Source organism: Bactrocera oleae, chromosome 4, assembly GCF_042242935.1.
Source record: "Bactrocera oleae isolate idBacOlea1 chromosome 4, idBacOlea1, whole genome shotgun sequence".
In the NCBI taxonomy this organism is placed as follows: Eukaryota; Metazoa; Arthropoda; class Insecta; order Diptera; family Tephritidae; genus Bactrocera; species Bactrocera oleae.
This window is the reverse complement of record NC_091538.1, coordinates 34,696,673-34,723,536: the sequence shown is the minus strand read 5'-3', so window position 1 is coordinate 34,723,536 and position 26,864 is coordinate 34,696,673. Positions and strand designations below refer to the sequence as shown.

Sequence of the window (26,864 nt, the reverse complement as noted above, 5' to 3'; positions counted from 1 at the left end):
GTTGGATCTAAATCCACTTTTATGCAAAGGAATTATAAATGACTATTTCCATATTGAAGGAAATATACCGTGTTTAAGAGAGGAATTAAATATCCTTGTCAAAGGCAAGTATATATATTTGGCGCTATTCTTTAGGAAGCATGAGGGTAGTATCATGTCTGGGCCGTAACTAAAAGCTGGTTTTAACTTATTTAAATTAAGTAGGACGTCTTCTTCAGAAATAATTGGAGCGTTAATTAAAGTATTCCAACACAGCACGTGCTGATAAGAAAAAGTTTTGGAAGAATTATTACAGTAGTTTGACTTGAAAAATTCTGCAAACATATTGGATATAATATCATTGTCACTTGAAATGATAGATTTGTATTTCATCGCGGACGGAAATTTGGAAATCCTGCGTTTGGAGTTGAAGAAATCATAAAACGATTTTGGATTACTTACAATATTCTTTATTTAAGTAATTATTATAACATTTTTTGTGTTTAGGTCAAAATATTGTCGACGCAATAGAGAATATTTAGAATAGTCGACAAGTGAACCGGTTTTTTTTTAAATATTTAAAGGCTCGAGTTTTTCTGTTTTTCAATTTATATAACTCTTTCGAAAACCACGGACTTATACTTTTATTAACAATTACTATTGGAACATACTTTTCAAATAATTTCGTAATAATGTTATTAAAATGAGAGACACTCAATTCAATGTCACCATTATAATTAGGCCATGTTATTGTAGAAAGTTCTGTATTTAACTTTTTAAAATTAGCTTTTGCAAAGTTTAACCGAGTACGGAAGCACGAATTATGATAATTATTATCGCGTACATTGCTCATGATTTCGACAGATATTTCCAAAGCAGGATGATACGAGTCCTCTGGTAGAACAAGAAGATTACTCTGAATAACGGAACACTTTGAAGAGGTATCAACGTATTCTAAATCTAAGCATTTACCAAATTTATTCGGAATCAAATTAATTTGGGTCAGACCCAACTCGGACATTTTTTCGAAAAACTCATGAAAACATGACCGATTGCAAATCGGTACGATATAGTCATCGAAAGCTTTCCACGAAGCACACGAGTAAATTGAAATCTCCTAATACGATTATTGAATCTGCATTATTTGCTATCGAAGTAGCACTATTTATTAAAGAAGCATGCAGCATGTATACAGATAAGTCCGAATGTTGTTGTATATAAGACAGGGTTAAATAAATAAAGCAACTATAAACATAGACTCTAATACATCTAAATTCAAATGAGTCGGTTCCTGGAACAAGAACATCTTCAGATGGGATAGAGGAATGTACGGCAAATAGAACACCTCCACCGATTCTGTTTAGTCGATCACATCTAAATATTTGAAATTCGCTAATTAAAATCTCATTATCAAAAATGTGAGGTTTTAACCATGTTTCTGTAAATCCAATTATATGGAAATTAAAATTGGAACTGTTTAAATATAAGTCGGTTAATTTTGTATTAAGACATCTAACATTTTCATATTAATGCTTAGCGAATTTTCACCACTCAGTTTTTTATATCGGTGGTTGCTTTTGGTAATTTAGCAATGTTTTCCTCAGTTTGACTTCTAAGTTTAGGCTTAAATTCGCGTACAAAAGCCCCAGGTGCCCAGAATGAACTATCTAAGATCTTTTTGAATGTTTCAAGAGACACGTCTATTTTTAACGATGATATACTTCTATCATAATTGAAGTTAAATTTACGGATATTGATATCATCAATTTTTAAACGTGACGAAATGTAAGACTTAATGTCCTCTACCAAGGTATCTTTGGCAAGTCTAGAAATAAATATAGACTTTTTAGGTGGAATAACTACCAAATTTTTAATAGATGTTACTAAGTTATTAGGGGGAGCCTCTGGAATTGTGAGACACTTATTACTATTAGATAGAGCTTTTGGGGAATTAAGCTCTTTGCAAGTTGACGGCTTATCACCTTGAGGGCAAGGAGAAGAGAGATTTATTAGGTCATTGGGCGGAGACGTTCTTTCCTGTACAGAAGAACTAAGTGTTACTTCATCGGAAGGACTTTTACGCTTAGGAGCAGAGGATTAATGAGAATCATTCAGGCACTTAAAATATTTGAACAATTTTTCGTAGTGCCTAAATTTTTCAGTGAGGGTTACAAAATCTCGACCGATTTCGTTAAAGCCATTGCGTGTCTCCTTATAAACTTTAAATAGATCGATTTCAATAGATCTAAAATTTAAACAGGACCAACGCAAACCCTTACAGTCGAGAATAGAATCTAAGATTCTACCTGTCAGTCCAGCACATTTAATATGGGCAAGCCCATCACAAAGCCAGCATGAGACATAGCGATCTGACTCGCCTTTAATGTTACAATTGGGAAAGTTACAAGTCATAATAAACAACAAGAATGAAGATCAAATAAAAGAGTAAGTAAAACAAAATTTAATGGATGTAGAATAAATTAGTGTGTTAATAAAATATTAATAATAATAAATTCAATTCAGAACAAACGCAAAAATAATAGCAATTTTTATACCCTGAACAGGGTATATTAAGTTTGCCACGAAGTTTGTATCACCCAGAAGGAAACGTCGGAGACCTTATAAAATATATACATAAATGATCAGCATGATGAACTGAGTTGATTTAACCATGTCCGTCTGTCTGTATATATACAAACTAGTCCCTCAGTTTTTATGCTATCGATCTGAAATTTTGCATCTGTCCTTTTCTAACAAAGAAGCTGCTCATTTGTCGGAACGGCCGATATCGGACCACTATATATAGCTGCCATACAAACTGAAAAATCGGAATCAAGTGCTTGTATGGGAAACTCTTTTATTTGACGAGGTATCTTCGCGAAATTTGGCATGGATTATTATTTGAGGCAACAATGTAATCTCCGAAGAAATTATTCAGATCGGGTGACTATAGCATATAGCTGCCGAACTTAGCCACTCCTTATTTGTTTTTGTACAATTTAAGTAAATGTGGGTTTGTGCACATATCTCTTAATATCGTTTTTTCTTTCTAATTCATTGCTAATTTCTTTCAGATGTTGAATTATTGATGAATAAAAAAGAAAGTGCCGGATGTAAAAAGGAAATAAATGCCTGTGAGTGTCAAAGTTTGGATGTATTAATAAACAAAACAAATATGGCGTTACAAGAAATGGAACTTTTAGATGGCATCGCTGGAGAAAGTTTGACATCGCTGGTTCAAACATGCATAAAAGAGCACATTAAAGAGACATGTCATGGAATATTTGACAGAAGTTTTTTGAGACAGCTTGAAATTGTAAGTAATTTATATGTTTAATACGTCCAAGTAAAGCATATATAATTTTTTTTATTTTCATACGATATTGAGAAAAGTTACAATATAATTCATTTGTATGTATGTAAATATATTTGTAAAGCTAATTACCATATACATATGTATACATATATGCTAAACGTGACAGGGGCATATCACTCTTTTTTTTGTGTTTTCAGAATAGATTGATATTTGCACAAAAAAACATAACCAACATTTTAGGTTTTTTTTTTTTAAATCATATATTTAATATAATATATTATGTTTTGTGCTATCTCAGCATATCAATGATAATCATGTTCAAAGATATTTGAACATATTGCCGAGGGAAATAATTTAGTGGATTGTACTTTTTATTATAATAATTGGTATTTCATGTTTTTACTAACACTTAAACTAATAAATATTACTTATGCTGCGACGCGTCGATTAAGTGATGTCCATTGGCACCAACGCTCATGTTCATATTTAAACATACTCCAGGGCGACACAAGTTACTGCAGCTTGTATTCGTGTCGTGTTCGTCCACTAAGTAACGTGGTAGCCGGTGGCTGCATATCCGCCGTTCTGTCATTCAAATCTTGACATCTCACATAACGGTTCACGATGACTATGCGCCTTTCTATGTTGTATTAACTATAGTTTACTTGTAACTATTTGTTCATATTCGTCGCAAAGGTATTCTGTCGGTATTTCTCGCTCATCGAAACGCGGTGTACCCTTGATTTTACGAATCTTTATTTGTGACTTACCATACTCCTCTTCACTGCTTGGTGCACGTCTCATACCTTTCTTCTTCTTGATCTTTGAGTTCCGTGTTGCTGTGGCCGTTGATTTGCATCTACCTCGTCTACCATCATCTTCATTTGTTATGCCTCCATCGTCGGAGATTTTAATTTCCACATCGTCATTTTGATTTTTTTTTTTTTCGTCCTCACCTTCAAGCGCTTCCAAATGTGAATCTGCTGGAGGAGAAAAACACCATTCCTCTCTTGAATCCATTTCTTTTGCGTCTTTTGAGGAAGTAGTAAAATTTTCTTTTTGTGTTTCTACTTCAAGATACTCTGGTGTACCTTCATTCGTGTTCTCTTTTATACCCTGAACAGGGTATATTAAGTTTGCCACGAAGTTTGTAACACCCAGAAGGAAACGTCGGAGACCCTATAAAATATATACATAAATGATCAGCATGATGAGCTGAGTTGATTTAGCCATGCCCGTCTGTCTGTCTGTATATATACAAACTAGTCCCTCAGTTTTTATGCTCTCGATCTGAAATTTTGCACCTGTCCTTTTCTAACAAAGAAGCTGCTCATTTGTCGGAACGGCCGATATCGGACCATTATAGCATATAGCTGCCATACAAACTGAACAATCGGAATCAAGTGTTTGTATGGAAAACTCTTTCATTTGACGAGGTATCTTCATCAAATTTGGCGTGTATTATTATTTAAGGCATTAATCCAATCCTCGAAGAAATTGTATAGATCGGATGACTATAGCATATAGCTGCCATACAAACTGAACAATCGGAATGAGGTGCTTGTATGGAAAACTCTTTCATTTGACGAGGCATCTTCACGAAATAATCTAATCTCCGAAGAAATTGTATAGATCGGATGACTAAAGCATATAGCTGTCATAATAACTGAACGATCGGAGTAAAGTGCTTGCATGGAAAATTGTTTTACTTGACGAAGTATCTTCAACAAATTATTCTCCACAGAAATTGGTCAGATCAGATCACTGCAATACAAATCAGATCATATAGCTGCAATACAAATTGAACGTTCGGAATTAAGTTCTTGTAAGAGGCCTTTGTATTTATGAAGGGTATTATAGCTTTGGAGCAACCGAAGTTAACGTTTTTTCTTGTTTTTTTTTATCAAAGTTCAAAACCAAGGTAGTTTGAAAAAGCAATGTAGCGAGCAGTTTTAGATGCACTGTAACAAATAAAAAGGTACACGCAACACAGCTGTGAATAACGAAGTAAATGAGATAAATAGAGAGAGAAAATAGAATAAAATAAAACAAAAAGCTGACTCGGCACCAAAAATTCGAAAATTTAAACTTTTTGATAATGCACAAAACTTAAGAACATTTAATACTTAGCTTGCAAATCAGAGTTCAAGCACTAAATATTGAATTAAATCACTAAAAAATTAGTTAAAGTTTAAGAATTTTGCAAAATTAAACACAATAGTTCACAGCAAAAAAAATACAGCTTTACAGCTTGAAGTGTTGCCACCTATGTAAAAAGGCCCAAGAAGGTAACTATAATCATCTCGCGCTAGCAAGCGTTGTACAGCCATCAACAACGCGGACAATCAGAAGATAGGGCAGAAGAAGAAGGAATTATGATTTTCAATGGTGTCACAGAATCCGATTGGATAAATTTGGAAGCAATTCTATTAAAGCTGGGTTACAACCTCAGCAGGTTTAAATATGTAATCAATCTCCCGAGGAACAAATTCCGGCTACTTGTCGCATTTTACACTGGCAAACTCAAACAGCACTCATTTAACATGTGCCTAGCTTCGTGTGCAAACTGCCGGTCTTGCGGTTTGACATTTTTTATTAGCAATCTTGAACGGCGGCAACCAATAACTCCGTTCACATATATTTTTGGAATAACTTCAATCTAGCCGTTCCAGTCGTTCCAATTGCAAAACGTCAAAACCTCCCGAACTCAACTCCACTGTCAAAGTTCAGGATGTGATTTACGCTGGCACTTTCAATGGCATAAGAGTTGGGCATCTTTTTATCTCTTGTTATGGTGTTACATTACGTTTTGTAAAACTTCTTAAAATATCTGCATTTTTTCTATAAACTCAATTTGTGTCTTATGTTTTTCCCTATTGTTCGGTCTCTTCGATTAAGTCTTTCCCCTATGGAAATAAAGATAAGGTAATTGGTAGCAATAATATAAGGTATATTCTCGATTAGTGACTATCCAGATACGGCAAATCGAATATTATTATTCAAATAATGCTCTATCCGGTTAGTCGAATACCAAAAGCTCCTGTTTTTTTTTCGTTTTTAACTCTTGCAACATGTTGCTACAGAGCATAATAGTTTTGTTCACCTAACGGTTGTTTGTATCCTCAAAAGATAATCGAGTTGAATATGGAGTTATATATATACTACACCTTAATGATATGGATGACGAGACAAGTTGAAATCCGGATGTCTGTCTGTCGGTCTGTCTGTCTCTGCAAGCTGTAACTTAAGTCAAAACAGAGATCGCGTAATGAATCTTTTTCCAGTGTTCCTTGCCAAAAAAAGTTAAGACGAGTTCGTAGATGGACGTAATCGGACCACTACCAAGCCCACCCAACGACACTAATCGAAAACCTATAAAACGCCATAGCTACGCTCTAAATTAAGATATTAAACCGTAATTTGATTCAGAGGATTGCTGTAGCAAGGGGCATCGGTGGTAAAATTTGTGAAGATGGGTATGGCCCAGCCCTCTAATAGGTTTAATGTACATATCTCCTAAACCACTAAAGCTACATTAATTATTTAGAACAAATCCTTTAAGAGTCCGTACCGACAGTGTGAGAATGGATGAAATCGGATTATAACCCCGTTATCTCCCCATGTAACGGTTTGTTAAAAAGTTCTAAAAGCTCGATAAATCAATAACTAAATGCTTTAGAGACATAAAAGACCCGAGAAGGTACAAGAGGGCTTCATAGGAGTCGGTGTCAAATTTGGACAATCGGCGTGTCGGGACCTACTTCACTGATTTCAACCAAATTCGTTATGTAATATTATCCTGATTACAGTGCAAAAATTGGCGAAATCATATAAAAACCACGCCCACTTCCCATGTAACACAATTTTTAATTCCATCTGATTATTTCACTTTCCAGTACACAAATCAAAAAGAAATGAATGTATCAAAAAAAAAAAAAAATTTGCAAAAAAAGGTATCTCATCTTACACTAAAAAATTGTCGAAATCGGACTATAACATTTTAAGGGGTTAGGGGTAGTCAGAGACACGAAAATATTATAATTTTCAGTATTTTTTTTTGCTATTAAATCATGTTATTTAACAATAGTAGTAATATGACATTATTGTACAATGTTTTGACACGAAAATTTCAAAAAAATTTTATTTCCAATATATAAAATATATAGCTGCCTGTGTTGACCCAGTTCCAAAAAAAGGTTATTTTTTTGGTTTTTGGGAAAAAATCAATAGGTCTTAAACAATCGAAATTTTTGAAAAAAAAATCCTTCGATCAGGCCCGAGTTTATTATGTATTCTAAAAGCTGTATAAATTTCAATAAATTAAAATCTACTGCGCGGTTTTCGAATTACAGTTATCACCAGTTCAAAAAAAATAGTTTTGAGAAAAACGCATTTAAAGTTTCACACTAGAGCTCCCGAGCGCTTTTTGTTATTTGTCGAATAACTCAAAAAAGAATTATCGGATCAATTTGAAATTTTTAGAGAATATTTTCAAGATATTACACTTAACGAAAATGTAAAAACAAACATTGATTTTTTGAAAATTCTGACTACCCCGAACCCCTTAAGAATTCAGACGCCAAATATGTGGACCCTAATGCATATGGCTGACTTTTTCCCGAAAAGATGGGTCAACCTGTGAGATATACAATTGAAATTCGGGGAACATATTTTTTTTTGTAGTAAGATATCCCTGTGTTAAAAATGGGTTGAATCGGATTAATACTTCCCTTAGCCCCCATATACTTAATATAAAAATTTTCGAACTTCCAGTTGACTTAATACCATCCATTACATGTATCGACCAATGTGATAGTTATTTTAATAAAATTGAGAAAGCGTGTTTTTCTAATAGCAGTGTATCTTTGTCTACAATGGATAAAATTCGGGTGAAACCTAGCCTTAGCCCCATATAACTGATATTCACTGACTTTACTCCATATACGTATATGTTTATATTTATAAGATTGCTTCAAAATAAGTTCTCAAATATACCTGACCAATGTGAAAAATTAATGCAATTAGCCCTTCCATTTCTATGCCCCCAATGATTTTAGTACAGTTTTCGCTGACGAGAAGTAAGGGGTTACATACAGTTCAAATTTTTAAAAAATCGATTTTTTTTATTAATGTATGTACATATATTTAAAAACACCCATAGAAAATTTCATATCGTTCCGGTGAATATTTTCAAAGTTACACGCAAATTTGAAAAGGCGTATCAGAGTGCTTAGAAGTACAAAGCCGGAGCGACAGCGACTACCTGACCAAACTTTAAACGCGTTTTTCTAAGAATGGTGTTTTCAAAGTCGATTAAGCTCAAATTTTAACACGAGCTTCTTAAATATATTTTTAAGTAATTAATGGAAGATTTTTTCTCTCCGATAAATCTTTTTGTTTTTACAATTTAAGGCTTAAATTTCGGTGAAAAAACGATTTTTTTTTTGAGAAACCGCCATTTTGTCAAAAAATTTTATTTTGCTTATTCCTTCGATTAACGAAATCTGTTTCGTTTTTTTAATTTCAAATGATTCAGTTCAGAGATTTAGTGGTCACCGCAAAACGTTTTTTTTTTAGGAGAGCTCTCGGAGAGCAGCTGTAGGCCTTTTCAAAAAAAATATACTAGTACTAAGTCTTAAAATATAGTTAAAAGATATCATAATATGTGTATAAATTTTTGGATCAATAATTTTAAGTTTTCTCAGAAAAACTTCTGGAAAATTCACTTTTTTGGGCCTTCTAACTGTATATAACCACGTGAAATATAGTAATAAAACTGAGTCTATGTCCTTCAAAATAAATAAATACCACCATTTCGTCGAACAAGGAAGTTGAGCCTTTTCGATACATTGCTAAATAAAAAGTTTTACCAGGTATTTCCCCGGCTTTAAGCCTTGCGAGTTGCCAGAGAATGAAATGTTCGGTAACACGCGAACTTAGCCCTTCGTTACTTATTTTAAGTGTTTTCGTGTACAAGGTATAGGACCCTTTTCTCCACCACTTTTCCTTTGATAGAGTTTTTTATTACGTTGTGGGTGATTTAAAATATTTTGTAAATATTATTTATTACTTAGTAGATTGTGTTAATATTATTTTTGTTACTGAATTATACCTGAATTTTTATTTTTTGCTTTTTTTTATTTGATTTTTATTTTTGTTTCAATTAGAATACAATTGAATTGTACCTGATTTTTATATATTTATTTTGGTTTTTGTTTAAATTATTTCCAGTTGATTCTTTTGACTTATATTGTTAATTTTATAATAGCTATTTTCGACTGCCCAAGCGTTACTCTCTAGCGAATCGAACAAACTGTACCAGATGCTCAAACAAACAGGTAGAACTTGTGGTACAACCCTGCGCTAACATGTTTTCTGATGCATGCGCAATAGTGTCATGATTCTTCCTTGAGAGATAAATTATTTTTTTCGCGTTAAAACACGTTGCTGTAACCCTTTATTTTGGTTTTCTATAAATTATTATAATTGATTTAAGTCTTATGTTTTAAAAATATAAGAAAAACAAGTCAGGAAGGGCTAAGTTTGTATGTAATCTAACATTTTATACTCTCGCAAATACAAATGGTATACTCGTTTGAGATTTCTTTTTATATTTTAATAATTTAAAGTATTAATTGTCGCCTCAGTTATTCACATTCACAGTGAAATTAATTACAGCAATTTGTAAACTAAATTTACTCAAATTATGAGAAATCGGTTTGATGTTTTGTTGTATAGGTTTATAATTGATTTTATATAGAATGCATTACAACTGTCTTAAAGAGTATGAAAAGAAATCGTTTTTTGATAATGAATACAATTTTTTATCGATATTATTATAAATGTTTAGCTTAAAAATAATAGATATTAACAACTTTAAGAAATTATATTATTATATTAATTTGTATATAATATTTACAATATAAAACATAAATTTTTATAGAGATTCTTATACATATATCCAAATTATATTTCTATTCTCCATACACTATTTAATTTCTATCATATATTTATACAATAATGTCTTATATATTAACAAATTATACATATAATTAAAATTTTCTAAACTAGATTATTTACATAATTCTCTTAAAATTGTCTTACAAACTGCAGTCAAAATTGCTATATCATTTTAATTTGATTATATTTGAAAACAAGTAAGGAAGGGCTAAGTTCGGGTGTAGCCGAACATTTTATACTCTCGCAAAGTCAAATGGTATACTCGTTTGAAATTTCTTTGTGGATTGACTGATACCTTCGGTAGAAGGTCAACTATAGGCACTGGGGTCCACATATTTAGTACTTAGGGGCTTGAACAGTTTTGGTTCGATTTAGACAATTTTTGGTCACAAGGTGGCATACTTTAAACGCATTATTTACGCAAAGTTTTACCCCTATACAATCATTGTTGCTTGATTTGCATACTGGAAAGTGAAAGAATCATATAGAATTTAAAATGGTGTTATATGGGAAATAGGCGTGGCTGTAGTCCGATTTCGCCCATTTACGTACTATAACATAGCAATATGAAAAGAACGTTATGTACCGAATTTTGTTGAAATTGGTTAAGCAGATCTCAAGATATGGGTTTTCATATTGGGCTGTGCCACGCCTACTGTCTAATTTTGAACGCGGTTCCTTTAAAGTCATCTCGTACCATCCCAGAGATAAAAGTTAATGTCTCTGGCGTGTTTAGTGCTTGATTTATCGCGCTTTTAGTAGTTTTTAACATTATCGTTATATGGGGAGTGGGCGGAGTTGCCACCCGATTTCACCCATTTTCACACTGTAGGTAGAGGTTCTAAAAACATTTGCTTCCAATGAATTTTGTTATTATAGCATTAGCGGTTTAGGATATATGCACATTAAACTTATTGGGGGCGGGACCACGCCACCTTTAAAAAAAATTTTAACTGCAGATGCCCCTCCCTATTGTGATTCTGTACACCAAATAAGAGTCTTGTATCTTGTTGTGGAGCTTAGTTATGGCAATTTATTTGTTTTTTAATAATAGCGTTTTGTGGGCGTGGCAGTGGTCCGATTACGCCCATCTGCAATACCAACCGTCTCACGGTATCAAGAAACATGTCTACCAAGTTTCATAAAGATATCTCAATTTTTACTCAAGCACGGACGGACAGACAGTCACCCGGATTTCAACTCGTCTCTATATCCTGATCATTTATATATATATAACCCCATATCTAACTCGATTAGTTTTAGGTGATACAAACAACCGTTAGGTGAACAAAACTATTATACTCTGTAGCAACAGGTTGAGAGAGTATAAATAATAAAGAAATTTGTATTTTCATTTGTCATTTAAACTATCCACAATAGTAAAAGTGAGCTAAAATATGCAAAACAAAACTTGGCAGCATTTAAGAGTGAAGTTATACCACTTTAATGAGGTATCCGCAAAGCAAGAGTATTGCTTCAATTCAACTCGATAACTTTGTTGTTGCTTTCACATTTTAATATTTTGAAAATAGACCAGAGAAACGACCAATCGAAGACAGCTATTTTAAATATATTGTTTTTGTAATTAATATTCCTAAAGTGTACCTCATTTTATATAGTAATATTTGTTATACCCAGTAGATTGATTTAGAACTAATAATATATGGATGAAAAAAGGCCTCCTGGGGAACCGAAAACCCAAGAAAAATCGGTAACGTGTCTACAATGCAACCTCAGAGGTGGTGAAGAAAAACAAGAAGTATGAAATAAACTTTTGTTTCAAAAATATTTCTGCTTATAATATAACAATCATTGTTATAATTAGGTAGATTAGACAATTAAACTAAACTCTTATTTTAATTATTATTTGGCATTGTTGATGGCACTCAGAACCTCCCTATCGTTGAAAGTGATGCGCGGTCTTTTGGCATTTTGTGCAACCGTCGGGTAACACATCGTTTTGCCTTGTCAGTCGAAGGGTGAAGAAGGTGGTAAAAGAGCTCGCGTACTTCTTCGGGTCCGAGGAGGCATGGCCATGAAATTGAATTTCAACCCGGTGGTCATGTTTCCTCGGATTAGACAAGGCCTTGACAGTAATCCAAAGCTTCCTCACAGGTGTAGAGGTTGCAATACTTCAAATGCTCTATCTATTTTGACCGCTTATGCTGATTTACCATTTGCCGAATTTCCAAATTCAGATCCCTTATTCGGGGATCACAGGGATCGGCATGGCGTAAGGTGTCACGCTCGTTTGCAAATACAGCTGCTTCGGCAGGGAAATTAGGGCGGAGTTCCGCGATCACCTTGCGGAATTGACGCGATGACGTCCGTAGAATTAGGTAGTGCGGTGAAGGTGCTCTCGGTAAATTCTGTGCAGCCGACAGAGGTTTCTCGATCGAGATAATTATGGGCAGATGGTCTGATGCGAGAGTTAGTAAAGGTCGCCAGGTTATGCTATTTATCAGACCAACGCTAGCGATGGCAACATCTGGCGAGCTATTACAGGTGCCCGTAATTCTGGTGGGGGCTTCGTCATTCATTTTACAGAATGTCCAATCGTCAATCTGTTCCCCCAGCTCCATCCCCTACGGTCGTTTGACAGGCAGGAGTGCCAAAGATCGTGGAGCACCTTAAAGTCGCCTAGCACCAAACGGTTTTCACCACGAAGTAGCGCACCTATGTTCGGGTGATATCCTGTTGGGCAACATGTAACGGGGGGGGATGTATATATAAAATATCTCGAGCTCGACATCGCCTGACCGGACAGCTAGACCCTGACATTCAAGGGTAGTCTTGCATGGTGGTGTGAAGTATGAAAACGTAAAACGTTAAAACCTGCACAACTGTGAAGATCTGAGCGGCTGTTTAACTTGGTTTCTTGGACCGCAGCTATCGATACTCGTTCCCGGATCATAAATGCAACTATCTTTTCGTTCTTACTCTGGAGTCCGTTGCAGTTAAATTGTCTCGTTTGTCTTGGGTGGCCGGTGGTGAGGGAGGTACGTGTAAGTGGTGGTTTTAGCAGCTGTAATATCCGCATGGGCGGTTGTCGCACTGTGGTGTTGTTTGGCGACGCCACTATATGGGAGTGCGGTTGCAAACTCCTACAGCCCGGGCAACATACGACGCACTCCACTCATGTGTGGTGCTCAGGCCGGAACACGACAGAAAGTGACACCAGCCAGAACAAGAATTGCACTTGACTGATGTGACGTTACGGAGTATTACGGTCTGACACACGCAACAGACTGTGTGAAGAACCAGGAGTTGCTGAGTGGTTCTCGCGCGAGGATTGGAGCGGGACAAATGTTTTGGAGCGGATTGGTCAGAGTGGGAGTCATGCTGCCTTTGTGAGCTCCTTAGGGCCGCGGAGGTCCTTTCTTGACTACTCGATTGGAGTGGCAGGTTGCACTGCCGTTGAGGCAGGTGTCGCAGTGGTGCGTTGGCAGCATGAGGCTACGTAAATCGTGGTCTACTCTCTTACTTATCCAGAATCGACCCTATAATACCATATGTACATGATGCAACGAGTCAGTCTCCGCATGACACTAACCACCTCTTTGCAAGCCCAACGAACGCCACCCATCTAAAACCTTTCTCCTTACGACAATCAGCCTGAACCTTACCACCAAGCGGGGATTAGATAACCGCAACACAATCATACCATCTTAATTTTAAATTAAAATTTCGATTCCTTTTCTTGACATTACAAAATACTTGAAGAATGCTGTAACGAATTTCTCGATTGTAAATCTGGAGAATCTCCTATATTCAACCATACTCCTTTAAACACTAAAATCGGTATGCTAAAGGCGACCCTGTTTTTCAGTTATATACTTTTATTCTTATATATTAAATACTGTATTTGTTTTCGAAGAAATCAGTATTGCTTTATCGAAATAGTATATTGAATTCCATTTAAGATTCTTTTATTTGCCAATTGTTACTGTGATTATATATGCACCAAACTTTACATCAACACTCTATATACATATGTATATATACTCACCCCTTAACACAGCACTTTTAGTGTACATCTGAATATAGATCTGGAAGGATAGGCAGTAAAAAGCAGACACAACTTCATTAAAACCAGTTGGCATTTGTCCAAGTAACGTTTTCAGTAATAGAGCATGTAAATTCCAAGTTTCATTATTTTGCTGAGGATGCAATTTATTCACCCGCTCTATAAATACTTTTAAGCAAATAACATTTTTCAGCAGATTGTCAACAGCCGAGGCAAATTGATGAAACATTAAAAATTGCGATTCAACACTTTGTTCGGCAATCCCTAATTGTCTTGGAAAATTTGACCAAAACAAAGGGACAATTTTGTCACGAACGGCAGCTTGTATTTCGGAAAAAACTATTTCGCTCAAGGCGCCACTTAACCCAAGCGATATCATTTCCTTGCACAGTTGTTGGTGTCTTTTATCATCAGAATATGTGATTGCAACCTATTAAGAATAGATATATACATATGCATTCCTATTACTAATTCTATTCTAACTGATACGCTTACATTTCCACTTAATATCGGAAAGCTGCGAGATATTTCCAACCATAACAACCCAATATCCATCACTTTATTTTCAGCAGCTTTCAAAGAAATGTAAACAAATGTTTTGTTTCTACTGGGCACCTTCACAGGCAATAGACACTGTCACGATAATTTAATTTCTGCCTACGTTGCTTACCGAACGTTACACGATCAAGAAATTGCATTCAAGTTGGAATACACTCAGACGTTTTTACTACTACACTCATACTTTTCGAAATTGATATACATAATATAAAAGAAAAAATAACTATAAATAGAGAAATTGTAATATAAAATTTGTGAAATTTTCAACTTAAAATGCAAATATCTCGAAAACTATCAGTTTCCGACGGCTTTTTTTATCTGGAGAATCTCCTTCGTCTAACCATAGCCCTTTTAACCCTGAAATCGTGGGATTGTATACTAAAGCCGACCGATAAATGCCAAGCAATTGTCAGGCATATGATCATTTCGTTATATGCATGCAGATATTAAAATATCTGTGTCTATGGATAAGCTTATAGTGCAGTACAAGTAAAGTTGAAACAAGCAAAAACTTGGATTTTGAATATAATCTACAGTTCTTTTCGTACAACCAGATTGATTTTCTCAACCCATCTCTTTCTTTCCAATCCATCTTTAAAATAAATTATTAATTTCGTGCAGAACTCTCAAAATTGTTTAGTGATTTCCATGATTTTGAAACTATCATCGGTAATTATGTACTTAATGACCCCCACTTCGAAGGGGGTTGGGGTTGCAAATGGTATGTGAAGGGAGTCTGTGAAATACAATTTCAATGGATTTAGCCGTCGGCCACCCTTCAAAAAAATTATATGAAGGGTTAAAATTTCGTGAAAACAGCATATTCCCAAATTCAACCCTGGTCGGTCAAAAACCGGGGTGTTCATAATTCAATCGCGTCAAACTCCTTTCTGCATTGGCGGCCTTCAGCCGCGCTTCAAAAAAATAACCCTGGCTGATCCAACACCGGGTTGGCCAACTTTTTTCTGCATTGTGCATATAAGTTTATTTTTGTAGAGGGTAATTGGGTATTTTATTTATTTTGATTGCTTTCATTCGTTTGGATATGGCAACACTTATTATCTGTCAATATGAAACCCATTTGTTGCTTATTTAAAGCAAATATTTAATTAATCAATACAAAATAAATATGTAGAAACATTGTAGTGAAGTGTTAGTGTATAATAAGTGCATAATATAAAAGAAAAGTTAACGGCGGCAATAATTATATACATTCTTGATCTGGAGAATCTCCTCTATCCAACCATATCCCTCTTAACCCTGAAATCGTGGGCTGGTATACTAAAGCCGACCCATAAAGATAAATGTATGGCCATTAAATTGGGACTTTTATTTAACAATCCAGCAATCGAACTCAGGAGTGAGGTACAAGGTAGACGATTTATCGAAATTCCATTACAATCGGTGTCCCCCTGCGAATGGCAGGCACCTTGCCGGGGTGCAGGGGCTTAGGTCGCAAGGCATTCTCGGCATCTCCCAACCGGGGTGGGAAGTGCTGCTTAGCACCTATCACACAGGTTGTCAGAAGCCGCATGCGCGCGACAACCAAGAGCTGCCCCCTCCTAATCCAGGGTGTTACGCGACTCCCGTGCCCATTGGACTATTTGCACCCAGGAGGTAAATTCGGCTGTATTTAAACGGAGCCTTCCCAAAACAGGGGGCCGCATTGGGAAGTAACGGTGGCCTTACCGCGTCATGGGGCTCTGGCGCGGTGGACTTTTGCGTTCCCCTTACAAAACGTTGACCGGACGGCTCACCACGTCGAGCCCATGGTCGTAAGAATAAGATGAATAACAACAACCAACAACACAACAATAGACACAAAAGGCAACAACAACAGCGAACGGACAAGGACAATGCCAGCAAAACAAGCACCGGTGCAGGTAAGGGAGGTTCAGGGGCTAAATAGAAGTTCAGCTTCCTGGACGCCCTGTCGCCAGAGGAGCGGGCGCTGTTCGAGGAGTATGCAAGAGACGATGACGACGACATGCCCTCGTGCAGCGGCGCTCAGCAGGCGAAATCGACTGCGGCCGGCGATGATAAAGCGGACCTCTTTGAGGCTCCCTCGAGCAGAATCACCTGCTCGGACTCAACGGGCATCTACCGTGGTGGCTGGAAAACGGAAACGGAAGAAGGGAACTGGGAGTCCAGGCGGACAGGATGATCCCAGGAGTAGAGGCATGTATGGTGCCAGCCTTAAATTGTAGCTGAAGCACCTCCAGGAGGGAAGAACGTTGGAGGAAGCCGAAAAGTTGGCGCGTAACAGGATGAAGGGAAACAATGCCTCCCCTGCCTCGGAGAAGCATAAGCGTGGCAATACCGTGACCGTCAGTAAACGGAATAGCGGTAATCGAAGCCAACGCCCGGTAAACGCAACTCAGGATACAAGGCGGGGTTGCAAAAGGGCAGCGCCTTCAACCGCCCTAGGAGCCGCCTAACACCATGCGGCAGGGAAGCAGCAATGCACAGGGGATCTTAGGCAACCACTCCGAAACGGTGGAAAAGATGCTGGGAGATGAGGTTGCGACTCAACCCGGCAGGCGACAACTACCGAGACCACGGTGAAGGTCCCCACGGAGTAGTAGGCGAACAAGGAGGGGAGCTACCCTCCACGCAAGAGCTTCTCATGAGACTCATGGACCTAGCGGATGGCAACACGGAGGACGGCAAAGATTAGGACCAGCTCCTAATGGAACCGATCCTATAGTGGGTCCACACACTGAAGTTGCTCGGGTGAACCTGCACCACGCGGCGTCGGCCTCGGCTGTCAGCAGGTTCACAGCGGATGGTATGGGCATACTGCTGATCCAGGAGCCATGGATCTACAAAGGAGAGGTCAGAGGCCTCAAAACGGTGATCAATAAGATAATCTGGGATCTCTCAAGTGAGATACCTAGAGCCTGTAAAGTAATTAGGAACGATATTGATTTCTTTTGTATTTCAGAGTTCCTAATACAAGACTTGGTAGCTGTGCAGGCTAAAAGCAACGAAGGAACGGACTTCGTCCTGGCAGCGGCCTATTTTCCGGGAGACACACCGAGGCCGTCGGAAACCTGGTGGAATACTTCAGGAGGAATAACCTGCCCCTCGTCCTGGGATGCAACGCCAACGCCCTTCACACGGAATGGGGCAGCACGGACTGCAATACACGGGCTGAGTCTCTACTTGAATTTATAGTCAGTACTAATTTAAGTATTGAAAACGTGGGGTGCGAGCCCACCTTTGTTACGAGTGTAAGAAGGGAGGTGCTTGACATCACCCTTGGTAACGAACTTACGACAGGGCTGATCCGGCAATGGAAAGTGTCATCGGAACCCTTCATGTCTGATCCCCGTATCATAAGATTCGCCCTAGTGGTAGAGGTCAGGCAGCTTCCTCCCAGGCGTATTCCCAAAAACAGGGACTGGGCCATTTTATGTATACGCTTGAAATAAATGTCCATAGGAGAGGGCAGCTGGACGGCAGTGCTACTGCTTCTGGACTCTTCCCCTCTACTTTGGAGCCTAGTTGTGGACGATCTTTTGGAGTTGCCAACTAGCAATGGAATCCGCTGCCAGCGATATGCGGACGATATTGTTATTTTAGCCAGGGGTAAGTTCGCAGACACTCTCTGCGATATTGTACAAATTGGATTGGGGCTGGCAAAGGGATGGTGTAGTGGGGTTTGTTTAAACATCAACACCTCAAAGACTACAATCATACCGTTTACCAGGCGCTGGTTATTGCCAGGTCTCAGAAACCTATCCCTAAACGGCATGGAGCTGGAGATGGCTAACACGGTCAAGTACCTGGGCCTCACGCTGGATTCCACTCTACGGTGCAAGCAGCATGTGGACCTGACCTAAGCCAAAGCTACGAAAGCGCTCTTGGTGTGCACTCGACTTGCTGGGAAATCATGGGGCTGCAACCCGAGGATTATAAAATGGTTGTACACCATGATTGTGAGACCGATCATAACATATGGAGCGGTAGCTTGGGTTTTCAAAGCATCGCAGACTTCGGTAGGACTTCGACTATCGAAGCTGCAACGACTTGCCTGCATCTGCGCGTCGGGCGCGATGAGTACGGGTCCGGCCGCAGCATTGGAAGTAATGTTACAGCTCACACCGTTACATATACTGATCAAACAGACGGCCAAACAGACTCTGCTTCAAATGATAGCAGAAGGGTTTGGCAAAGGGAAGGTAATCTCGTCCCAGCAGATGAAGGCCCTAAGTGACGAAATGCCACTGGCCCTTCTCCCAAGGGACAGCATTACCAAAGCCGTAAGCTGCAATAGGAAGGTCAAAGATACCCTTGCCAGTAAGGAGGAATGGAATGATTCCACGCTGGACCTACTGCTAATGGATAGCACTATCAAGTGGTACATCGACGGCTTGAAAACGGCGGAGGGGATGTGTGCAGGGGTCGCAGGACCTCGCATCAATCTGTCCATTCCCATGGGAAGTTTTCCTAGCATCTTCCAGGCGGAAGTATATGCTATAAGTCGGTGTGTAGAGATAAACCTCCAACGCAACTATCGCAATAAGAGTATCTGCATACTCAGCGATAGTCAGGCGGCACTAAAAGCAATCTCGACTTTTGAGGTCAAATCGCTACTAGTGCAGGAGTGCATAGAACCGCTGAACAGTCTATCAAGTCACAATAGAGTGCATCTCATCTGGGTGCCGGGTCACAGGGGTATAGCCGGAAATGAACTGGCTGACGAGTTGGCGCTCTCTGCAGCCTCTACAAAAATGGTAGGGCCAGAACCATGCATAGCGGTTGGTCCACACACCATTAAGGAGCTGCTCCGTAAAGAGCAGGCAGGGAGAGACACTGGCGACATCTCCAAGGCATGCGCCATGCCAAGTTGCTGATGGGGGGTTTCGACCTCAGACGGTTTGAAACCATAATCAATCTCCCGAGAAATAAGTTCCGGCTGCTTGCCGCATTTTACACCGGTCATTGCAGGCTCAATAAACATCTATTTAACATGGGCTTAGTCTCTTCTGCAAACTGCCGGTTCTGTGACATGTAGTCGGAGACCCCAGACCACCTGCTAGTGGACTGAACAGTAGTCTGCAGACGTAAAATTAAGGCCCTGGGATCCATGTTTCCCAACAGGAATCGCATCGCTTCACTAGCACCTAGCAGTATATTAGAGTTCATCTATATGCTAAGGCTAGATGAGTCGCTGTGACCTAGGGTAGGTCACAATTGACCATAGGTCGGGGTGGATACCTCTATCCTTATCTATTATATTCTATTCTACAATTGGTGTCAGAAGTGGGATTGTTAATAAATTCTCAAAGAGAGAATTGTTTTAAAATTATGTCGTCTACCAAGGTAAAACCTCCATGTTTCGTTCCATGTTTTTAAGCCTCAATTCGAAAACACGGCGTCTTCAAATAGTTGGACCGCTGAAGATAAAGTAGCTGCATTGCTCGTTACATTAAAAAGATATGCGGTGGAGACATTACAGACCAGGTGCATTAGAAAGACGATATGGTAGCACAGGAAGCAGATCTTCCAAATCGAGTTGCGAAGCTGCCGCCAGTATGCAATAAGTTTTCTACAGAGATTAATGGGTTAGCTCACTTAGCTTATGCACATAAGTCCGTGTTATACATGGAGGACACGAAAATTCATACGAGACAACCTTTGTAAATGGCATACGAGACAACCCTTCATGCTTCGCATGTCCAAAATTAACGTTTGCGGAAAATGTTTCGTATGATCTGACATAGAAAACTGCATCTCTGCTTATCACTCAAACATTTAAAGCTCATAAAGCAGAAATAGAAGCACATACTTGGGTGAACCAAATATTTGAAAAAATTTACAATATGCAGAGAGCACTGGAAAAATCTACAAAAGCGCGTAAGAAAAATGATTGTGTGGACGTAACTGTAACCAGTCCAATAATCCAGTTGGAGGTAAACGCAAAACTGAGCAAGATCGAGCAAATGTCAAATCCAACCAATCGTTAAACTAAAGCGAACCAGCCGAAAAGGGCACGGTCGGCTCCAGTAAGCAAATGCCCTGTAATCTTCATTTCACAAATAAGCAGAAATACGAGTAAAGTTACCTTTAGTGGATGTGTGGACAGGAGTCATGGTCAAATGAAGTAGTAAAATTCGGGTGCGATATTTGAGCGAATTGCTGGTGATGTAGCTGGTCCTTTTTCTATCAGTAAGTTCAATCAAACTTTGGAAGAATATTTTAGGAAAGTTGTGGACAAATATCAAACAGATTCGGATACTCATATATCCATAACAACGGGGCATTTTAATGATTTAAAATTTGGAAATAACGCTAACAAAAGAAGGAATTCTAAGGAAGTCAACAGCATCCTAGAAGACGAGATGAGGGATATACATGCTATGGTGAGACAGCGCACTAAATTTATGAGCAATAAAATGATAGCAAAATACGACAAGGGAATGAACTCTGAGGGTTTTATTGAAGGCGATTGAGTATTGTTATATAACCTACAACGAAAGAAAGGACTGTCTCCCAAATTACAGTGTAATTATGAAGGACCAAATCAGAATCGACGATAAACTGCTAGAATCAACTAGATAGCGTAGTTCGTAGTTGCCAGAATGTTCTAGAGGCGAAGTTTTGTTCTGTTTGTGTTTGATCTTTTAAATAAGGGCTGCCAGATTATATGCCAATAAGTCGTAAACCCGAATAACGAGCAATAAGTGTTTAGTTGTTGGAATTAAAATTAAAGATAAGTGTATAGCCATTAAATTGGAACTTTTTTTTAACAATCCAGTAATCGAACTGAGGAGTGAGCTACAAGGTAGACAATTTATCGAGAAATCCGTAACAACTGGTTTTAAAAGTGGATTGTCAATAAATTCCCAAAGAGCGAATTGTTTTAAAATGGCAAAGTTTAACGATTTTACTGCAATTTCGCAAATGTCAACGCAGACTTAAACACAAATATCAACGCAAATATCGACACAGAGTTTAAAGAGCAGGATGCAAGTATGACCCTACAAATGTCGCAGTTCGAAACGCGGTTGTCAACGCAGTTGAAAGAGCAGTTCGCAGCGCAAGATGCGCGTATATCAGCACAGGTGTTCTCACAGTTGGATGAACAGGAAGCGTGTGAGCCAGTAAAAATGTCCTCACAGTCAGAATAGCAAGAAGCTTGTATATCAGTGTCTTCACAGTAGGAAGAGCAGAAATCGTGTATACCAATTCAAGTGTCCTCACAGTCGGAAGAGCAGGAAGCTAGTATATCAGTACAATGAACCTCACAGGCGAAAAAGCTGGACGTGCGTATATCAGCACAGATGTCCTCACAGTTGGAAGAGTAGGAAGCGTGTATAATAGCACAGGTGAAGCAGCAGGATAAAATTAAACCTGAAACGGATTACTCTTTGCAAGTGTGTCTAGAATTGCAAGGTGTAATGCATGAAGTGGAGTGGCACAAATGTACAAGAGTGGAGAAATAACTACAGCAAGGCTAGTCGTAAAAGCATATTGGTCAGAGCGTAGCAGAATAAAGTTGGTGTGTTGCTGCTTGCATCGAGTATGGAAAAGGGAAAATGAGCAAACTCTCCGAGTACTTTTGGTTGTTGCGAAGGTTAGAATTCCTGATGTTCTTAACGTGCAGTACTAAGGTCCAAGAGGAGGGCACTTGAGAACATGAAAACTTTTGAGAAATTAAAGCAATGGTTTTATTCAACTGGTTGTCGTCAATCAGTTATGGAGAGGATTGCCAAAAATGCTGAGTGAATTCTAACTAAAGGGTCAAGGTCCAGGAGTCATGGCCAGATGAAGTATTAGACGGTCCATTTCCCAACAATAAATTAGGAAATAGTCATGTTTTAGTAGTCAAGAACCATTTCAACCAATGGCCAGAAGTATATACAATTCTTAATCAAGACACTGAACCAGTAGCATTCATCAACAGATGGGTAAGAGATTCAATTTCCCAAAAATAAATTTGGAAACAAATGTGTTTTGGTGGTCAAGGACTATTTTAAGGAATGAAAAGAAGTATACGCAATTCCTTATCAAGATGCTCAACCAGTAGCGGACGTATTCATCAACAAGTGGGTAACGAGCTTCGGTGTTACAAAGAGTGTTGCCGTGTAAAGAGCAATTGAGGTATATGGTATTCCAATAAAAGTTATATGATTTTTCTTCAAGAAAAAACCCACTAATTGTTAAAGAAATTCAAATGTTTTTTATTTAATGTGAAGTACAATAGATGCAATTAAGTTACGAAAATAACATCATTCAAATTGGCTCCACGACTTTATTTTTAGGAATGGATTCGATAAACCCAATTTTCGAGTAATTTTTTCACTAAATCAAGTCGTATGTCACGAATGGCACGTTCAATATTGACTTACAAAGCTTGAAGAGATTCTGGTTTATTGCTTAAGATCAATTACTTCAAATAACCCTACAAGAAGTAGTCTAATGGTGTTAAATCACAACTAGTTGAAGCCATTCGATGTCACAATTTCTTAAAATTCTCGAATCTCCAAACTTTTGTCGCAATAATTCGGTTGTTGCACGTGATATGTGCAGGTAGCCCCGACCAGATATTGTCAAGATCAACTTCCACCAATTGCGGCCATAAAAAGTTGGTTATCATCGATCTAAATCATACCGCTCTCCATTGACAGTAACGGTGTCAGCAGCTTCGTTTCGAAAGAAGTACGGACCGATGATTGCACCAGACCAAAAACCACACCAAACTGTCAATTTACGTGAATGTAAGGGTTGCTCATGTATAATTTGTGCATTTTCTTTGCACCAGAATCGACAGTTTTGTTATTTACCGCACCACTCATCACAACCATAACGACCATATAACGACAAAAGTGCACGAAAAGTTGCGATTGGAGAACGATTAATTTGACAATAAATTGAATATTTTGTAAACGTTGTTCTTGGGTATATCTTTCCACGATGAAATTGTAAGCATTACTGAATACAATAAAAAAAATTAAAGATCATGACATATTAAAAATGATCGAAACGACGTTTCGGGGTCACGCCCAATTTTTAAACATTTTCAGCCCAACGGTGCGTACTGTAATCCCATGCACCAAATTTCAGGTTAGTTTCCTTTTAATGGCATTTTGTGGGCATTTGATATTAACCAGAACCTCTGGTCTGGTTGACTCATAAGCTATGTGATGAACAAGCGCTATATGATGGGGATGGTATGAAAATCACTCACCAGACCACTTGTGACAGCCTTTAAGGAGGCATCTTGACCTCTTAGCTTTGGAACACTTAGAACAACGAGTTAACACTCCTATTTGATATGGAAACCTCGCAGTTACGTTCCACGTTACATGGAGGTTTCTCCGCTAAATGGGCGAAGGAACATGTACTTACTGTTAACCCTGAGATATCAGAAAATTTTATTTTCACCAGAAAGGCAAAAATCACGCAATTCAATCCCTCATCTAGAAATTATTGCACCCTCGAGCTCTGTTATATATCTGAGGGTTATTCTTGGTAGAAAACTAAGCTGGAGAGAACATGTTGAATTCATAGCTTTTACAGCTCATCCAATTTGGAACTCAGGTGGAAGAGCAGTCTCGCTGGGACCCCAAATTTTATATTGGCCCATACTAGCATAAAGTATGGTGAAAATAACTAATGAAAAAGTGCTTCTTTAAAACGATGGAATAGTTGCAACAGGCCTGTTTGTTTGGAATAACTGAGGCAATGGAACCCAACGCAACACGAAACTTACTGTATATGATTATGTTCATAAGTAGAAAATTAATTGACTTTAAACTCAATACGCATCGTCTCTGAACTAATTTTTAATGGGCTCGCTCTGAAGCCGGCGGGAACACTCTTCCGTTAAATTGCCCTAGACCGTTTTGCTTCTTTAAGGATTGCTTGCAATTGGGAACACAACATTTCACACATTTTACAATGTGAAAATGACGAAAAAAGCAAATATTGTAGGGTTGCATGTGAATATGTATACTCGACTAATTGAATCCAACTCTGGTGTATGACATTATTCTTTTATTCAAGAAATAGCTGAAATTGGATTACAACCATCACATCCTTTCATATTACAATGCAAAATCAAAATATCAATTATCAAATAATTTAGTGTAATGCGAAAAGTAAATGAAATCGGTTCAGACCTTTCCCTACCCTAATCACTTGTATCGGTCAATATGTGTGATATTATAGTGAAATAAGCAAACATATTTTCTTATGTGATTTAAGGCCGTTTTCTCGATACCCGGTTAATATTATCCTTAACCGTTTGTATTTTAACTAGATGATAGCTTTAACTGACAGAACCGTTTTCACCAAGTTGTGGTTAGTTTACCTACAAATAGTTTGATTATTGTGATTGCGGGTGCAGAAACTGTTCACAAAACTTGTATTATGAACACTCAAAACTATGTAACTTTAGCCATGTATGTGCATGTTCAGACGAGGACTCGTTTTGCCGCCCAAACCGGTTTTCATAGGCGAGGGGACAACGAAGAAAGACGAAGAGACCGTGCCGCTCGTGCTCGGTTGGCAAGCGTGATGTTCTTTTTCGTAACAGCTCGCAGCTACGCAATTCAGCATTCGTTTTCATTTTAAAATTCCTTTCATGGTTGTAACTGTGCTCGGTTTCAAATGAATTTTACATTTTATTCGGAAATTTAAATGTTATTAGCCCTTTTTTGTATGAAATATGCATATATGCATAATATATAATGAAATTGAGCGACAAGAGTCGCCATATGAACGCCGCAGCCAAACAGCTGGATTTTTTTTATAGATTTTAGAACTGATAGCTATCATTTTTATCACTTCTTTCGGTAAAGTTTACCTGAAGCTTAACTGAGAGATGGATAGAGGTATGCACTGCAACCTATGGTTTATTGTGCCCTCCCCTAAGTCACAACGACTCGTCTAGCCTCAGCATATAGATGAACTCTAATATACTGCTAGGTGCTAGTGAAGCGATGCGATCCCTGTTGGGAAACATGGATCCCAGGGCCTTAATTTTGCGTCTGCAGATTGCTGTGCAGTCCACTAGCAGGTGTTCTGGGGTCTCCGACTACATGTCACAGAACCGGTACTTTGCAGAAGAGACTAAGCCCATGTTGAATAGATGTTTATTGAGCCTGCAATGACCGGTGTAGAACGCGGCAAGCAGCCGGAACTTATTTCTCGGGAGATTGATTACGGTTTTAAACCGTCTGAGGTCGAAACCCTCCATCAGCAACTTGGCATGGCGCATGCCTTGGATATGCTGCCAATGTGTCTCCCTGCCTGCTCTTTACGGAGCAGCTCCTTAATGGTGTGTGGACCAATCGCTATGCATGGTTCTGGCCCTACCATTTTTGTAGAGGCTGCAGAGAGCGCCAACTCGTCAGCCAGTTCATTTCCGGCTATACCCCTGTGACCCGGCACCCAGATGAGATGCACTCTATTGTGACTTGATAGACTGTTCAGCGGTTGTATGCACTCCTGCACTAGTAGCAATTTGACCTCAAAAGTCGAGATCGCTTTTAGTGCCGCCTGACCATCGCTGAGTATGCAGATACTCTTATTGCGATAGTTGCGTTGGAGGTTTATCTCTACACACCGACTTATAGCATATACTTCCGCCTGGAAGATGCTAGGAAAACTTCCCATGGGAATGGAGAGCTTGATGCGTGGTCCTACGACCCATGCACAAATCCCTTCCGCCTTTTTCGAGCCGTCGGTGTACCACTTGATAGTGGTCCCTCATCTGTTGGGACGTGATTACCTTCCCTTTGCTAAATCCTTCTGCTGTCATTTGAAGCAGGGTATGTTTGGTCGTCTGGTGGAGATGGTTGCTAACAGATACTGAGAACACAATTTTTCAACATGTTGCTGGTAAAGTTCTGGTTAAGCGCTTAACCATATATTAAGAAAACGGAACAAAGCGTCTAAAATTATTGAAGTCGGTCTAGTCCGTGGTCTAGCCCCCATATATATATGTATATGTTTTATTTTTGCAAATTCCGAGAGTGTAAAGTACTCGCCTACACCCGAACTTAGCGCTTC

General features: G+C 38.5%; 2 protein-coding genes across 5 annotated transcripts in view; one reads left to right on the top strand and one right to left on the bottom strand.

Annotated features, from left to right (window-relative positions):
• The window catches only part of mr (anaphase promoting complex subunit morula), a 171,871-nt gene extending 156,936 nt beyond the window's left edge, over positions 1–14,935 (bottom strand). For 3 of the 4 annotated variants that reach the window (XM_036368902.2, XM_036368904.2, XM_036368903.2), the window contains exons 1-2: positions 14,778–14,934; positions 14,265–14,712 (exon numbers count right to left, since the gene is read on the bottom strand). In XM_036368902.2, the coding sequence (XP_036224795.2) occupies positions 14,265–14,712; positions 14,778–14,837 (508 nt within the window). In that variant the 5' untranslated portion in view covers positions 14,838–14,934. Of the gene's footprint in view, positions 1–14,264; positions 14,713–14,777 lie in introns of all 4 variants that reach the window. The other variant, XM_036368905.2, reaches the window with a different exon arrangement.
• Positions 14,936–18,775: 3,840 nt separating this feature from the next.
• On the top strand, positions 18,776–21,976 carry LOC138857047 (uncharacterized). Its single transcript, XM_070108460.1, has 2 exons — positions 18,776–19,634; positions 21,762–21,976. Exons 1-2 carry the CDS (start codon positions 18,776–18,778, stop codon positions 21,974–21,976), a joined length of 1,074 nt encoding a protein of 357 aa, XP_069964561.1.
• Positions 21,977–26,864: the final 4,888 nt, after the last annotated feature.